Source organism: Dendropsophus ebraccatus, chromosome 12 (assembly GCF_027789765.1).
Source record: "Dendropsophus ebraccatus isolate aDenEbr1 chromosome 12, aDenEbr1.pat, whole genome shotgun sequence".
Classification (NCBI taxonomy): Eukaryota; Metazoa; Chordata; class Amphibia; order Anura; family Hylidae; genus Dendropsophus; species Dendropsophus ebraccatus.
The window spans coordinates 92,411,222-92,429,172 of NC_091465.1; the positions used below are offsets into that span (position 1 = coordinate 92,411,222).

Here is a 17,951-nt window from a genome sequence, read left to right on the forward strand (position 1 = left end):
TTGCACGTAATCACGCCAGATTGAACGTAATCACCGCACGTTGCCCATAACCACCGAACGTTGCCAATAACCACCGCACGTTGCCTCTAACCACCGCAAGTTGCCTATAACCACCACACATTGCCCATAACCACCGCATGTTGCCCATAACCACTGCAAGTTGCCTATAACCACTGCACGTTGCCCATAACCACCACACGTTGCCCATAACCACCACACATTACCCATAACCACCGCACGTTGCCTGTAACCACCACATGTTGACCGTAACCACCCCGAATTGCCAGTGACCCCCTCCAGATGGTCCGTAATCAGCCCCGATTGCCCGTAACCCCCCAGATTGCACGTAACCACCGCACATTGCCTCTGACCACCGCACGTTGCCTATAACCACCACACGTTGCCAGTGACCCCCTCCAGATTGCCCGTAACCACACCAGATTGCCGTAACCACCCAAAATTACATGTAACCACCCCTGATTACCTATAAGCACTTCAGTTTATCTGTAACCACCCCAGATTGTCTGTAACCACCCCATGTTGCCCGTAACCACCGCAGATTGTCTGTAACCCCCCCCAGGTTGCCCCTAATCACACGTAATTCCCCCCAGATTGCCTCTGACCACCGCACGTTGCCTCCGACCACCGCACGTTTCCTCCGGCCACCGCACGTTGCCTCCGGCCACCGCACGTTGCCTCCGGCCACCGCACGTTTCCTCCGGCCACCGCACGTTTCCTCCGGCCACCGCACGTTGCCTCCGGCCACCGCACGTTGCCTCCGACCACCGCACGTTGCCTCCGGCCACCGCACGTTGCCTCCGGCCACCGCACGTTGCCTCCGACCACCGCACGTTGCCTCCGGCCACCGCACGTTGCCTCCGGCCACCGCACGTTGCCTCCGGCCACCGCACGTTGCCTCCGGCCACCGCACGTTGCCTCCGGCCACCGCACGTTGCCTCCGACCACCGCACGTTGCCTCTAACCACCCCAAATTGCAAGTGACCCTCTACAGATTGCCCATAACCACGCCAGATTGCCTGTAACGACCCTAAATTAAAAGTACCCATCCCAGATTACCTATAAGCACTTCAGTTTATCCGTAACCACCCCACGTTGCCGTAACCACCCCACGTTGCATGTTACCACCCCAGGTTGCCCGTAACCACCCCAGGTTGCCCATAACCACACCAGGTTGCCCGTGACCACCCCAGGTTGCCCGTGACCACCCCACATTACCTGTTATCTCATTTTTTGTTGTATTTTAGTAACTGCGCTATTGTAATAACTATTACTAGCTGCGGTTTTGCTCCAACAAATTGGCGCTCCCTTCCTTCTGAGCCCTGCTGTGTGCCCATACAGTATGCCCACATATGGGGTACCGTTGTACTCAGGAGAACCTGCGTTACAGATTTTGGGGTACGTTTTTTCTCCTGTTCCTCGTGAAATTAAGAAATTTTAAACTAAACCAACATATTATTGGAAAAATTCGAGTTTTTCATTTTTACTGTCTTATTTTGAATACTTTTCTCTAATACCTGTGGGGTCAAACCGCTCACTGCACCCCAAGATGAGTTCTTTGAGGGGTGCACTTTCCTAAATGGGGTGACTTTTGGGGGGAATCTATTCTGCTGACACTACAGGGGCTCTGCAAACGCACCTGGCGCTCAGAAACTTCTTTGGAAAAATCTGCACTGAAAATGCTAATTGGCGCTCCTTCCCTTCTGAGCCCAGCTGGGTGCCCATACAGTGGTTTATGCCCACATATGGGGTACCATTCTACTCAGGAGAACCTGCGTTACAGAGTTTGGCATGCAGCTTCTCCCCTGTTCCTCGTGAAATTGAGAAATTTCAAACTAAACGAACATATTATTGGAAAAATTCTAGTTTTTCAATTTTACTGTCTTATTTTGAATACTTTCCTCTAATACCTGTGGGGTCAAAATGGTCACCACACCCCAAGATGAATTCTTTGAGGGGTGTACTTTCCAAAATGGGGTGACTTTGGGGGGATTTCTCTTCTGCGGACACTACAGGGCGCACCTGGCGCTCAGAAACTTCTTCAGCAAAATCTGCATTAAAAAAGCTAATACAGTGGTTTACGCCCACATATGGGGGACCGTTGTATTCAGGAGAACCTGCGTTACAAATTTTGGCATGCTTCTTTTCTCATGTTCCTTTTGAAAATGAGAAATTTTAATCTAAATGTATATATTATTTGAAAATTTAAATTTTCTATTTTTTTACGGCCTAATTGTGAATACTTTCCTCCAGCCCCTGTAGGGTTAAAATGCTCATTATACCCCTAGATTAATTCTTTAAGGTGTCTAGTTTCCAAAATGGGGTCACTTATGGGGGTTTCCAGTATACAAGCCTTCTAAATCCATTTAAAAAAGAACTGGTCCCTAAAAAAAATCAGTTTTGGAAACTTTCACAAAATGTGATAATTTGCTAATTTCTAAGCCCCATAACACACTAAAAAAGTAAAATATGTTTCCCAAATTATGCCAGAATAAGGAGGACATATCGGTAATGTGACTTAGTAACTAATTTATGTGCTATGACAGAGAATTTCAAAAGTTCATAAAATGCTAAATTTTCAAATTTTTCATGATATTTTGATGTTTTTAACAAAAAACACACAAAGTAGTGACCAAATTTTGCCACTAATATAAAGTGTCATATGTGACGAAAAAACAATCTCAGAATTGCTAGCATACGTTAAAGCATCACTGAGCTATAAGCGCATAAAGTGAGACAGGTCAGATTTTGAAAAATTACCCTGGTCATTGAGGCCAAAACAGGCAAAAAAGGGGTTAAATTAGTCACCTCAGATATACCTGGGTGCTGCCTAATCAAAAATGTAATGTGACAGCCGTCTGTGAGGATCAACCAAGACACATGAAAGTAACTTCACTGTTCAAGCTTATCGAATTTATTAAGGGAAAATCAGTTCATATCTTTACAATCAGGTTAAAAAAATAGAAGAATCCCTTTTAGCCTCAATAACAAAAAAAACCAGTCCCATCACTGTTGCAGAAACAAAAAAAGTCCCAAAAAAGGTCCCAGCTGTCCCATCACTGCACAGTTGTGTAGAAAAATGTTTGCGACTCATTGGGAGTTTTGGTGTCCAGGACCGTGCACCCCAGTGCTGATGTCTGCTCCCTTAATTATGGGCAGGGTAGTACATGTCTGTTACTGCCCATTGGGTCAACATCCCCCCAGAAGACCACCAGAAAGTTGGCCCATTCTTGTCGCTGTCACCTCCCCGCTGCTTTAGGGGGCCAGTTCTGCACAGGTTCTGCCTCCACCAGCTTGCAACCATCCACCGCTTTGACTGCAGTCCAACCTGCCCCGGTGTCTTACCAACCATGTCAGGCCCGGCGCTCTCAGGATGTCCTCCATTTTGTGAGCCGTGGTGAACGAAGCACAGTGGGCAGGATCTCCTCCGGACCATCAGGGAGGAGATATATGAATGGCTGAGCCCAGGTCAACTAATGGTGGGAAGTGTTGTAGCCGACAATGGGAGGAACATTGTCTCTGCAGTGCAGCAGGGAGTCAGACACTTTGTGTGGCACATGTGATAAACCTCATAGTGCTCAGGTTTCTGCGAATATGGTGTGCCAATTGTTGATCACTTTTGAGGACGCAACTCTGTGAGCATCAACGACATCATCCCACTCGTCCGTATTCTGGAAAGTGCGGTGAACAACATCATCAGCGAGGATTCCCAGGCCACCACTCCAAGGCTGAACATCCTCCTCCTCCTACTACTACTCAATTGTCTGTTCTCAATCATACTGGGCTTGGTGCAATCAGGTACTGCCCTCCTCCTCCTCTCCTCCAATAGTCTCTTTTCAACCATACTAGGCTGTTTGCAATCAAGTGCTACTGCCTCCTCCTCCTCCTCCTCCACACTGGGTCCAATACAGTACTTTTACTGCTGCTGGTTCCACTGTCAAATGTCTGTTATCACCCTACTGGCTCCAAGAAACTTTGTGTCCTATGTCCCGTCTAATCTCTTACACCTTAGCAAATTTTTTTTTCACTATTTTTGCACTTTCATTTTTCCCACTTTTTTCATTGTAATAGCAGCTGCAACTAAACGAAACAATACCCTATTGTAGCTGCAATTATTCAGCCGTTATAGCAAGGTTCGTTTTAGGTTTGGTTCGTATGTGTCAGGATCGGGCGATACAGACAGGACAAGACAGTGGGCCCTAGGTCTGAACCCACCCACTGTCACCTGCCTACTTGCCTCGATCGGCCCTAGGCAGCCGTGGACAACCACGAAGATGTTCCCTACACTGATAAAGTGCACACAGAACGAGACGGACGAACAAACATAAAAGATGAACAAGCCGGGTCAAATCCACACAGGCAGCGCAGTACAAAATCAGCAGGCAAAGGGATTGTCAAATAGTCAGGCAGAAGGTCAGATAACAAGTCGAGTAACACAGAGGGATTAGGAGAGGGGTTCGCAGGAATAGACGGGGGAGCTGGGACCAGGAATACACCTAATTAGCCAGCGCTGGGACTCAGTCTGTGCTTAGCTTTTATGCTGACCAAGAGCCCGGTCTGGATCCTCATTGGACCGGCGCTCTGATCTTCAGGTACAGACAGGCAGAGAAACCTGTCAATCACAGCAACAACACAGGTGTAACATCAAGTCCAGGAGCTTCTCAGCTTAACTCCTGCATAGCCAGAAGCTGAGAAGCAATCGGGTGTGGCACACAAAAGCAAAACACCAGGTCCAGTTCACACAGGCTACTGCAGATTCCTGACAGTGTGAATCCGAACTTCACAAAAGTTCGCCGGATCGAACCGAACTTTTCAAAAGTTCACTCATCCCTAATGAAGACATCACATTCACCACATTCAGAGGATACAGTCCCACAAGTTAGTGATGTGGAACATACAGTCTAACGGCCCTATTAAAAGTTAATATCGGCTGTTCATATTGATAATTGTTTTGTTTAATAGCATGCACAATGTCTGCTGATCATGGCCTTTCAAGATGCTGAAAGGGCATGATTTGTGCAGCGACGGTCTTCTGTTCGTTGCTCCGTGTAATAGGAGCCGCAGCAGCCGCCGCAGACCAATGGGCAGCCCGAACGATCTAAGAATCGCTCCTCCCGCTCGCAGTCATGTAATACGGCCGTATGATTACACTGTATTTGCTGAACAATCACGTGGGCAAAGCTTCGTAGACCGGTGTCTTGCTTTGATGGTCAGGTATTTGGTAGCTACATGGTGGAAAATATTTCAGGAAAGATCTTATAGCAAGAAGTTAGAAATGTAGAGATGGAGCTGCTCCCCGCCCGTGTCTAGTCACAGTGCTCTGCCTGTCAGCGTGCTCGGCGGGATGATTGATAGGCAGAGAGGCCAGTAACAGACTTCTCCCATAGTGGTACCAGAAAAGTCTGAGCAATTCTAGAGCCTGACACCAGGGTCAAAACCAATCAATGGAAGTTAAAGGGGTGGTCGAGTAGTACAGAAATAAGGGATCCTCAATTGTCCAATCCCTTTCTGCTGCCATCCCAACAATTTCCGGGTCTTTGCCGATCAGCACTTCCAGGTCCAATTTTTAAGAAGGAAATATCACCTCAAGCAATGACTAACCCAGGAGGTTATGGTTGTTACAGGAACAGGAAGCACTGATCACAGAAGATCAGACACTGATTAAATGCCAGCAGAGTGTTACAGGATCAGAAGTCACTGATCAGCCAGGACTGGGGTGCTGGCGGCCTATTAGTAGTGTGTTAATCTGATACTTGATAGGCACAGACCTAGGAACTGTGGAGATGGCAGTGGTGTGTTCACACAGGACCAGGAAGGATGGTGAGGGTCAGATAAACGAGGAACTTATTCACTCCAGTTTACTGTACTTTTTTAATGCTTATCTCCAGAAAACCCCAGTAACATTGGGGTAAAAGCCATTACACTTAAGGCCCTATTCCACCAACAGATCTGGCAACAGATTATCTGCCAAAGATTTGAAGCCAAACCCAGGAGTGGATTTGAAAAGATGAGAAATCCAGTATTTCCTTTATGACCTGTTCTCTGATTATAGTCTGTTCCTGGTTTTGGCTTTAAATCTTTGGCAGATAATCTGTCGTCAGGTCTGTTGGTGGAATAGGGCCTTTAGTACTTCCCCTGTTAAGATCTTCTATGACTTCACCACATTTCATATTAGAGGTGACCATAATTCAGAGCTAGACAAACCTCACAATAACAACACAAGGCTCATGGTGTAAGGTGAAGACCCTTTATAGGGTTATCATAGTGTAAGGTGAAGGTCCTTTATAGGGTTATCATGGTGTAAGGTGAAGGTCTTATAGGGTTATTATGGTGTAAGGTGAGGGTCTTATATTAGGTTATCATGATGTAAGGTGAGAGTCTTATATTAGGTTATCATGATGTAAGGTGAGGGTCTTATATTGAGTTATCATGGTGTAAGGTGAAGTTCTTATATATCATAGTGTAAGGTGAAGGTCTTATATATGGCTATCATTGTGTAAGATGAAGGTCTTATATTTGGTTATCATGGTGTTAGGTGAGGGTCTTATATTGGGTTATCATGGTGTAAGGTGAGGGTCTTATATTGGGTTATCATGGTGTGAGGTGAAGGTCTTATATTGGGTTATCATGGTGTAAGGTGAAGTTCTTATATATCATGGTGTAAGGTGAAAGTCTTATATTTGGTTATCATGGTGTAAGGTGAAGTTCTTATATTGGGTTATCATGGAGTAAGGTGAAGGTCTTATATTGGGTTATCATGGCAAAAGGTTAAGGTCTTATATTAGGTTATCATGGTGTAAGATGAAGGTCTTATTTTGAATTATCATTGTGTAAGATGAAGGTCTTATAGTGGGTTATCATGGTGTTAGGTGAAGTTCTCATATATCATAGTGTAAGATGAGAGTCTTATATTAAGTTATCATAGTGTAAGGTGAAGTTCTTATATTGGGTTATCATGGTGTAATGTGAAGGTCTTATATTGGGTTATTATGGTGTAAGGTGAAGTTCTTATATATCATGGTGTGAGGTGAAGGTCCTTTATATGGTTATCATGGTGTAAGGTGAAGGTCTTATATTGGGTTATCATGGTGTAAGGTGAAGGTCTTATATTGGGTTTTCATGGTGTTAGGTGAAGTTCTTATATATCATAGCGTAAGGTGAGGATCTTATATGAGGTTATCATGGTGTAAGGTGAAGGTCTTATATTGGGTTATCATGGTGTAAGGTGAAGGTCTTATATCGGGTTATCATGGTGTTAGGTGAAGTTCTTATATATCATACCGTAAGGTGAGGATCTTATATGAGGTTATCATGGTGTAAGGTGAGGGTCTTATATTGGGTTATAACGTTCTGTGATATCTTATGCTCTCCCTACAGGAACCTGTACAGCCGGTCCACTGGGCAAGGAATTTGTTACCGTCTTCATGCAGAACTATCAGTTATCTTACAGCAAAGCCGATTTCCAGCTTTTCATCACTGGCTACAATCCTTCCACCACAGTTACAATATGGATGAACAAGTCTAGCTTTAAACAGGTCTTGACAGTGAATGAGCGCTCAACGCTCACAGTGCAGATTCCTGCAAATGCAGAGTTACCTGCTACCAGCAAATCATGCAATGTGATTGGCATCAAGGCTGATAAACCTGTCTCGGTTCTTTCTCTCAATTACAAGTATCAAAGTGCTGACACCAGCGTTGTGTATCCCATTGAAGACCTTGGTACGGATTACTATGTGGTGACACCTTTAGATGGTCCTCCTGATGGGTTTAAAGAGTTCTCTGTGGTCAGTTATGAAGAATCAACCAATGTTGATATCTTCTTGACTGGATCTGTCACCTATCAAGAGAATACCTATGCGGCTGGTAAAAAGCTCACTGTCCTCCTAGAACCATTCAGTGCTCTTCAGCTCCTCAGTAGTGATGACTTGTCTGGTACTCATGTAGTATCTCAGAAACCTGTGGCAGTGCTGAGTGGTCATACGTGTACATGGAAGAACTCCAAATGTAACCATGTCTATGAGCAGCTCCGGCCGGTCTCCAGCTGGGGCACCGGTTTTATCATCCCTCCAATATCCTTGCAGTTGAAGTCGGATATTGTATTTGTGGTGGCTGCCGAGACGACAAAGATTGAATATCAAGTCGAAACTAAGAAGTCTAGCCAGAACTTAAATGCAGGTCAAGTAATTCAGCTTGAAGTCCCTGTCCGGACCCCCATCTATCTTACTGCTAGTGCTGGGATCCAAGTCATCTACTACTGTACCGGTTGGCAAGATAGGTTGTTAACTCAGTATGACCCTATTCTCATGACTATTCCTCCAATCAGCAGCTACTGTTCCTCTTACTACATCTATGGTCAGCAAGAATTTGACAATTACGGCACCCTGGTAGCAAAGACCACAGACGTCTCCAAAGTCACCTTCAATAAAAATCCAGTTGCAGACCTGACATGGAATGAGATTCCAGGAACAGCTTATTCCTGGACAACTCAAAGATTAGGGAAAGGAATCAGCTTCCAACTTCTGGAGAGCCCATCTTCACCCTTCATGTTACTGTCTTATGGATTTGTGAAGCTAAACAGCTATGGTTCTTCAGCCATATGCGCTAATGGTGAGTTTTTTCAGTTGTTTCGATCTGGGGAAAAGGGGAGGAGGTTATAGTTTTTAGAGGTATACTCTAACAGTATCCATCTCCATCAATGTGTTTGGCTAGAGAATCTGTCACTTAATACTCAGTTTATTTTGTTCTTCAGTCAACTCAGGTCCATCTTGTAGCACTATGAAATGCAGAGCTAAAGAGAAGTGCCAGATGACCAATGGAAAGCCAATATGTGTGCCGGAATCTGAAGCCTATTGCCATGCCGTTGGTGACCCCCACTACCGCACCTTTGATGGTCGCTTTTATGACTTCCAAGGAACCTGTACTTACACCATCGCCAAGACCTGTGGCAGTGACAGTGGTCTACCTGTTTTTAACATTGAAGCTAAAAATGAAAATCGGGGAAATACTCGAGTGGCCTATGTCAGCTATGTTACTGTACAAGCCTATGAGTTTTCCATATCGTTAGTAAGATATGAGTATGGATTTGTGAGGGTAAGTGTTTTGAGGAGTAAGCAGAGATAATGTTTGTTTGGTGCTTTTCATAATGACATTACATACCACAACCTACCTTCACTTTACATCTTTTCAGGTAGACAACCAACGCCAACGCCTCCCAATTAGTCTGAATGAGGGTCAGGTCCGCTTGTATCAATCTGGTGGCTCAGTCGTTATTGAAACTGATTTTACCTTAAAGGTTTACTATGATTGGAACTCAAACCTTCAAGTATATATCTCCAGTAGCTTTTATGGGAGTGTTTGTGGATTGTGTGGAAACTACAATGGAAACCCTTCAGATGACCTGATGACGCCAGCTGGTACCCAAGCTCCTGATTTAATTAACTTTGGAAAAAGTTGGAAAGTTGAAGATGGCGACAGGTTCTGCTGGCACAACTGTAATGGGGAATGCAAGACATGTTCTCTGGAAACTCAGCGAACATACTCGAGTGAACAAAGCTGTGGTCTGATCTCTAAGCTGGTAGATGGTCCCTTCCGTCAGTGTCACTCAGTCTTAGATCCCAAAACATACCTCGATAACTGTGTCTATGATCTATGCATGAATGGAGGCTCCAAACAGATTTTGTGTCAGAGCTTAAAAACCTATGCCGATGCCTGCCAGAAAAACAAGGTCTCAATCGGAGAATGGCGGCAACTTTCTGGATGTCGTAAGTTGAAAACTCAATGTGATCTTCTGCCTTATTATTCCTGCATAACATTAAGTGAGGTTAAAGTGGTTGGATAAGATTGGAAAAAGACAGCTGATTTTTGCAGACAGACCATTAGCATTGCCTATAGTCTGGTACTGATATTTCAGGAGGAGGGAGTCCCACCTTTACTGCAGGCTAAGGGGCATATTTATCAATGTCCCCACCTTTTTTCGCCCACAGCTAATTTAAAACACCTCTTGATAAATCCAGAGTATCTGAGGCTGCTGCACAACAGGCTAAAAAATTTACGTCAGCTTTTTTTAAGCTGGCACAAAAATTCATAAATTTTAAGCATGTGGAGGACATGCCTCCCTGCGCACAATGCTGTGCTGTTAGATGGGGTCCTTGCACAAAAATCTGCCCTTTTTTTGAGTTTGCACTAGGCACCCCTAAAGGCCCGATTACACGAGACGGCCGTTATGGGTAATAATCGTCCCATGTTATAGAGGCAACGATCAGCCATCATGAACGATGTCGGCTGATCATTCCTGTCATTTTTCTTTCAACATGTTAGAAAACATACGACTGTGATAGCAGCGATCTGCTGCTGTCACTCCCTGGAATAGTAGTGGCAGCAGCAGACCGCCGCTATCGGCTATGGGCTGCCCGGACAATCTAGCGATCACCTGGGCAGCCCCCCCCACACACAGCTCCAGCATCCCCCTCCCCCCGCCCCTCCCCCACACGCTTCCAACACATTTAATAGCATCAGCAGTGAACGGGAATGAGCGATGACAGCTCTTGTTTGCTCCTCCCCGTCGCCCTATATTACAGAAAGACTGCCCTCCTTTACCAATGGCCATGACCAGTACTATCTAGGGAAACAGGGCAGACCTTTTTCTAATCTCCTACTGCTAACATAAATCGTTTACAATGTTTAATCAGCAAACACACTCTGGAAAACGTTAACTAGAAATCTTTTTCTGCTTAGCAATGCCGTGTCCTGAGAACAGCGAGTACAAGCTCTGTGCCCAAGGCTGCCCAGCCACCTGCAATGATGACGCCACACCTGCAGTATGCTCGGACTCATGTGTGGAGTCATGTCAGTGTAAGGCTGGCTATGTCCTTGATGAAGGAAAATGCATACCCAAATCCGGATGTGGCTGTATCTACCAAGGCAAATTAATTGCCCCCAATGAAAAGTTCTGGGGTGATAATAAATGTGAGAAGCAGTGTGTTTGCAACCCTTCAACCAGAAAAGTTGAATGCAAAGCCACCAAGTGTAAGTCTTCAGAGCAGTGTTCTGTGGTGAATGGAATCCAGAATTGTTACCCCCTATCTTATGGCACATGCTCAGCATCAGGAGATCCCCACTACATCACATTCGATGGTGTCAGATACGACTTCCAGGGCACATGTATCTACCAGTTTGCAGGACTTTGCAAGAAGTCAGATGATCTGGTAGATTTCCAGGTCAATGTGCAGAATGAAAACAGAGGCAGCAAAGTTGTGTCCTACGTCTCAGCTGTCCAAGTCAAGCTCTGCAACTACGACATTGTCATCGACAGGAGGTACAAGGACAGGATTGTGGTGAGTTTGCCTATATTTCCAAATGAGATAATCAACCATCCATGTTTTGTGTTTGCCGATTAGTGAGTCTATCCTAATAGTAATTTATGATCCTTTCATTCCAGCTCAACGGAGTCCTAACCAACCTCCCCTTTGTGGTTGATAATGGTAAATTATCAATATACAAACAAGGTTATTTTGCCATAGTCCAGACAAGCTTTGGTCTACGTGTCTCCAACAACTGGGACAGTTACGTTGCCGTCACCCTTCCGAGCACCTATGCTGGGGCTGTCTGTGGTCTTTGTGGAAACTTTGACAATAACAAGAATAATGATTTGCTCATGAAGAACAACCAGTTAACCACAAAACCAACTGACTTCGGAAACAGCTGGAAGGTACAAAATGTACCCGGTTGCTATGAGGAGGAAAAAGGAGATTGCTCAAAGTTGGCAGAGCTAGAACTCCGCCACAATAACAACAAGGAAGGATGTGGAATACTAAAGGATACCAGTGGACCTTTCCGTGACTGCCATGCCAAGATAAACCCAGAGGGGCACTTCAAGAGTTGTGTATATGATGCTTGCTTCTATGAAGGTAGACAAGACGTACTTTGCAAGCTAGTAGCTGGCTATGCAAAATTATGTCAAGAAGCTGGGGCCACCATATACCCATGGAGGACACCAAAGTTCTGCAGTAAGTTTTATTGAGAATACAAATATATACTACCAACTAGCAGTCTAAGTGTTTCCCACATGGTTATATATTTCCAACAGTAAATTAACCTTCCCAATTTATTCTACCTCAGGTCCCGTTTGTCCAAAGAACAGTCACTATGAAGTATGTGCTTCTGGCTGTGCTCCTACATGCCAATCACTCTCTCCTCCATTGGGATGCAAACCCCAGTGCTCGGAGGGATGCGAATGTGATGACGGCTTCATCCTGAGTGGTGGAGATTGTGTTTCTATCTCCCAGTGTGGCTGCAAATACAATGACAAATATTACAAGGCTGGTGAAGTATTTTTCCCCAATGGTCTCTGCAGTCAGCAGTGTGCATGCACGGCCAGTGGAGTCGTCGAATGTAAAGCTTTTAGCTGTGGACCTAATGAAGAGTGCAAAGTCCTAGATGGAGTCCAGAAATGCCAACCAATTGGTTCTGCTCAGTGCTCTGCTGCTGGCGATCCTCACTACATGTCATTCGATGGTCTGACCTTTGATTTCCAAGGAACCTGCACCTATACCCTCACTAAGACCATCACTAAGAAGGACAATCTGGTACCATTTGCCATCAGTGTAAAAAATGAGAAGTGGGGTAATGGAAAGGTTGCAGTCACTAAACTGGTCTCCTTTGAAGTCTATGGATACACCCTTAATCTTGAGTATGAAGTTCGAGGTAAAATCATGGTAAGCTGCTATTTTCTATTATACCTTGCAGAAGGGAGGTCATGTCTGCATGGCAAAATACAGTCTACATGCAATGTTCTGTGGTTACCAGTATGAAGTTTTCCAAAATTACTGTAACTTAGAAATTATATGAATGCACCCTTTGATTTCCAAGAAAACTTAGAGGCACTTGAATTATTTTAAGAATCAAGACGACATTGAGAAGAGACTTCTATACTGAGCACCCAGAAGCCTTCCCATCACATCCCTCTCCTATTCATTCTTCTCCCACCCAATCCTTCTCTATGCATCTCCTATTCAACCTTCTTTCTCCTATTAGTCCATCTCCTATCCCATTCTTCTTCTATTCTTCCTTCTCCTCTCAATCCATCTCCTATCCCATCCTTCTCCTATTCTTCCCTCTCCCAATCCATCTCCTATCTCATCCCTCTCCTATTCTTTCTTCTTCCCCCAATCCATCTCCTATCCCATCCTTCTCCTATTCTTCCTTCTCCTCTCAATCCATCTCCTATCCCATGCTTCTCCTATTCTTCCTTCTCCTCCCAATCCATCTCCTATCTCATCCCTCTCCTCCCAATCCATCTCCTATTCTTCCTTTTCCTCCCAATCCATCACCTATCCCATCCTTCTCCTATTCTTCCTTCTCCTCCCAATCCATCTCCTATCCCATCCTTCTATTCTTCCTTCGCCTCCCAATACATCTCCCATGCCATCCTTCTCCTATTCTTCCTTCTTCTACCAATCCATCTCCTATCCCATCCTTCTATTCTTCCTTCGCCTCCCAATACATCTCCCATGCCATCCTTCTCCTATTCTTCCTTCTTCTACCAATCCATCTCCTATCCCATTCCTGTTCTATTCTTCCTTCTCCTCCCAATCTATCTCCTATCTCATCCCTCTCCTATTCTTCCTTCTCCCAATCCATCCCCAATCCCATCCTTCTCCTGTTCTTCCTTCTCCTCCCAATCCATCTCCTATCCCATCCTTCTCCTATTCTTCCTTCTTCTCCCAATCCATCTCCTATCTCATCCTTCTCCTATTTCTTTCTTCTCCTCCCAATCCATCTCCTATCCCACCCTTCTCCTATTCATCCTTCTCCTCTCAATCCATCTCCTATCTCATCCCCCTCCTATTCATCCTTCTCCTATCTCACCCCTATCCTATTCTTCCTTCTCCCAATCCATCTCCTATCTCATCCCCCTCCTATTCATCCTTCTCCCCAATCCATCTCCTATCCCATCCCCCTCCTATTCATCCTTCTCCCCCAATCCATCTCCTATCCCATCCCCCTCCTATTCTTCCTTCTCCTATTCTTCCTTCTCCTCTTAATCCATCTCCTATCTCATCCCTCTCCTATTCTTCCTTCTCCTCTCAATTCATCTCCTATTCATCCTTCTCCTCACAATCCATCTCCTATCCCATTCCCTTCCTATTCGTTCTTCTCCTCACAATCCATCTCCTATCCCATCCTTCTCCTATTCTTCCTTCTCCTCCCAATCCATCTCCTATCTCATCCCTCTCCTATTCTTCCTTCTCCTCCCAATCCATCCCCAATCCCATCCTTCTCCTATTCTTCCTTCTCCTCCCAATTCTTCTCCTATTCTTCCTTCTCCTCCCAATCCATCTCCTATCTCATCCTTCTCCTATTCTTCCCTTTCCTCTCAATCCATCTCCTATCCCATCCGTCTTTTTCTTTCTTCTCCTTCCAATCCATCTCCTATCCCACCCTTCTCGTATTCTTCCTTCTCCTCCAAATCCTTCTCCTATTCATCCTTCTCCTCTCAATCCATCTCCTATCCCATCCCCCTCCTATTCTTCCTTCTCCTCCCAATCCATCTCCTATCCCATCCTTCTCCTATTCTTTCTTCTCCTACCAATCTATCTCCTATCCCATTCCCCTCCTATTCATCCTCCTCCCCCCAATCCATCTCCTATCCCATCCCCCTCCTATTCTTCCTTCTCCTCTTAATCCATCTCCTATCCCACCCCCTCCTATTCGTTCTTCTCCTCCCAATCCATCTCCTATCTCATTCCTCTCCTATTCTTCCTTCTCCTCGCAATACATCTCCTATCCCATCCCTGTCCTATTCTTCCTTCTACTCCCAATCCGTTTCCTATCCCATCCCCCTCCTATTCATCCTCCTCCCCCAAATCCATCTCCTATCTCATCCCCCTCCTATTCATCCTTCTCCCCCCAATCCATCTCCTATCTCATCCCTCTCCTATTCTTCCTTCTCCTCCCAATCCATCTCCCATCCCTCCCCCCTCCTATTCGTTTTTCTCCTCCCAATCCATCTCCTATCATATTTCTCTCCTATTCATTCTTCTCCTCCCAATCCATCTCCTATCCCTCCCCCCTCCTATTCGTTTTTCTCCTCCCAATCCATCTCCTATCATATTTCTCTCCTATTCATTCTTCTCCTCCCAATCCATCTCCTATCCCTCCCCCCTCCTATTCGTTTTTCTCCTCCCAATCCATCTCCTATCATATTTCTCTCCTATTCTTCCTTCTCCTCCCAATCCATCTCCTATCTCATCCCTGTCCTATTCTTCCTTCTCCTCTCAATCCATCTCGTATTCTTCCTTCTCCTCCCAATCCAGCTCCTATGCCATCCCCCTCCTATTCTTCCTTCTCCTCCCAATCCATCTCCTATCCCATCCTTCTCCTATTCTTCCTTCTCCTCTTAATCCATCTCCTATCCCATCCCCCTCCTATTCTTCCTTCTCCTCTCAATCTCCTATCCCATCCTTCTCCTATTCTTCCTTCTCCTCCCAATACATCTCCTATCCCATCCTTCTCCTCACAATCTATCTCCTATCTCATCCCTGTCCTATTCTTCCTTCTCCTCTCAATCTCCTATCCCATCCTTCTCCTATTCTTCCTTCTCCTCCCAATACATCTCCTATCCCATCCTTCTCCTCACAATCCATCTCCTATCTCATCCCTGTCCTATTCTTCCTTCTCCTCTCAATCCATCTTCTATCTCATCCCTCTCCTATTCTTCCTTCTCCTCCCAATCCATCTCCTATCTCATTCTCTCCTATTCATCCTTCTCCTCTCAATCCAGCTCCTATCCCATCCCCCTCCTATTCTTCCTTCTCCTCTCAATCTCCTATCCCATCCTTCTCCTATTCTTCCTTCTCCTCCCAATACATCTCCTATCCCATCCTTCTCCTCTCAATCCATCTCCTATCTAGTCCCTGTCTTATTCGTTCTTCTCCTCCCAATCCATGTCCTATCTCATTCCTCTCCTATTCTTCCTTCTCCTCTCAATCCAACTCGTATTCTTCCTTCTCCTCCCAATCCATCTCCTATCCCATCCCTCTCCTATTCGTTCTTCTCCTCCCAATCCATCACCTATCCCATCCTTCTCCTCTTAAGCCATCTCCTATCTCATCCCTCTCCTATTCTTCCTTCTCCTCTCAATCCATTTCCTATTCATCCTTCTCCTCCCAATCCATCTCCTATGCCATCCCCCTCCTATTCGTTCTTCTCCTCCCAATCCATCTCCTATCTCATTTCTCTCCTATTCATCCTTCTCCTCCCAATCCATCTCCCATCCCCCTCCTATTCGTTCTTCTCCTCCCAATCCATCTCCTATCTCATTCCTCTCCTATTCATCCTTCTCCTCTCAATCTAGCTCCTATCCCATGCTTCTCCAATACATTCTTTTCCCACACCTCCTTTTACTATTCATCCTTCTCCCTCCTGATTATTCTATTATCGATTCCCCTCTTATCCCATCCTTCTCCAGTTCCTCCTTCTTTCTCCCAATCCTCCCTATCTACAATTCATCAGTCTCCTACCTTATCCTTCTCCTATCGATCTACCTCCTATTCCATCCATCTCCTACCCCATCCTTTCCAATCTTTCTCCCACCCCATACTTCTTCTATCCATCTTTCTCTCAGACCTTCCTTATTTGATTGATCCTTCTCCTATAGATTTATCTCCTTAGGCCCAAGCCATACACATGTACTGGCCATACACATTAGAAAAGTTGCCAAAACCACTGAATTTGACTTTGCTATACAGCCAAATAATGTGTATGGAGGCTCCCATATTAAGTTGGAAGAGAAAAGGATGGAGCCAGTTGTATTTTTACAGTCTGGTCCATTTGTTCTCAGGGTTGCGGTTTCCTCCCCCCTTCCCACACATGAATACTCAGCAGTTATGTATATGGCCAGATTTATCATTGGAATTAGTGACCCATACTTTTTTTTACGAATAGGCTTACAACTAACGGCCTTTCACACTTAACATTGGTGTAAATAAAGTCCTGTTATTGTCAGTCCTCATGTTCTCGTTTCCACACAGGTTGATGACATATACTATAACCTCCCATTAAACTTGGAAGAAGGAAAGATCCGTGCTTATCAACATGGAATAAGAGTCCTTATTGACACCAATTTTGGTGTTCAGGTCAATTACGATCTTGTCTACCATGTCATAGTTACTGTTCCCGGAAACTATAAGGAGCAGTTGGGCGGCCTGTGTGGTAACTATAACGGTGATAGAAGAGATGACCTCCAGCTACCCGACAAGACGGTGACCACAGATGCCACCAAATTCGGAGCTTCATGGAAAGTCCAGATTCCTGGTGTATCTTGTGAGGATGGTTGTGGTGGTAATGGAAATATTTGTCCAACATGTGAAGACAAGAAGAAAGAAATCTTCAAGACTGAGAACTATTGTGGATTCCTGAAAAAGTCCAGCGGTCCTCTAAGTGCTTGCTATGCTACCATTAACCCTGAGCCCTACTTCAACAACTGCATCTATGACCTGTGTGCCAGTGTGGGTGATGGAAGTTCCCTGTGCAGCAGTATTCATAGCTATGTAGCTGCATGCCAGGCGGCTGGGGTCACCATCCAACCATGGAGAACCGAAGCCTTCTGCCGTGAGTCTGCTTATCTGTACAACTACTCAATCCCACAAATGTTGCATATTCTCCATCACGTTTGTAGGCAAATTGATCAAATCTATTTTGGACAACCTAATAGAAAGGGACTGCCCAAAGATTCACATATTAGCTAGCAGCTTTCCTTTCACAACATGTGTGGATGCACTAGTGTGCCTAAAGTCAGAAAACCTGCCTGTACCCTATCGTCATGTCCCGGTCTGCACAGTCAGTGCTCCAGAGCTGATTTTTTTGCTATAACTTGCTATTGTAGTCGGCCATTTTAGATGAAAGTGTCTTTTGGTCTCCCAAGTTTTCTTGCC

At 45.1% G+C, this 17,951-nt stretch overlaps 1 protein-coding gene across 1 annotated transcript in view; it reads left to right on the plus strand.

The window, feature by feature from the left end:
• Nucleotides 1-17,951, plus strand: part of LOC138769842 (IgGFc-binding protein-like) — a 38,333-nt gene that overhangs the window by 10,061 nt on the left and 10,321 nt on the right. Inside the window, exons 2-8 of the mRNA XM_069948539.1 lie at nucleotides 7,396-8,625; nucleotides 8,768-9,108; nucleotides 9,206-9,779; nucleotides 10,753-11,351; nucleotides 11,456-12,023; nucleotides 12,136-12,731; nucleotides 17,049-17,628. Coding sequence (XP_069804640.1) covers nucleotides 7,396-8,625; nucleotides 8,768-9,108; nucleotides 9,206-9,779; nucleotides 10,753-11,351; nucleotides 11,456-12,023; nucleotides 12,136-12,731; nucleotides 17,049-17,628 — 4,488 coding nt within the window. The remainder of the gene's footprint in view (nucleotides 1-7,395; nucleotides 8,626-8,767; nucleotides 9,109-9,205; nucleotides 9,780-10,752; nucleotides 11,352-11,455; nucleotides 12,024-12,135; nucleotides 12,732-17,048; nucleotides 17,629-17,951) is intronic.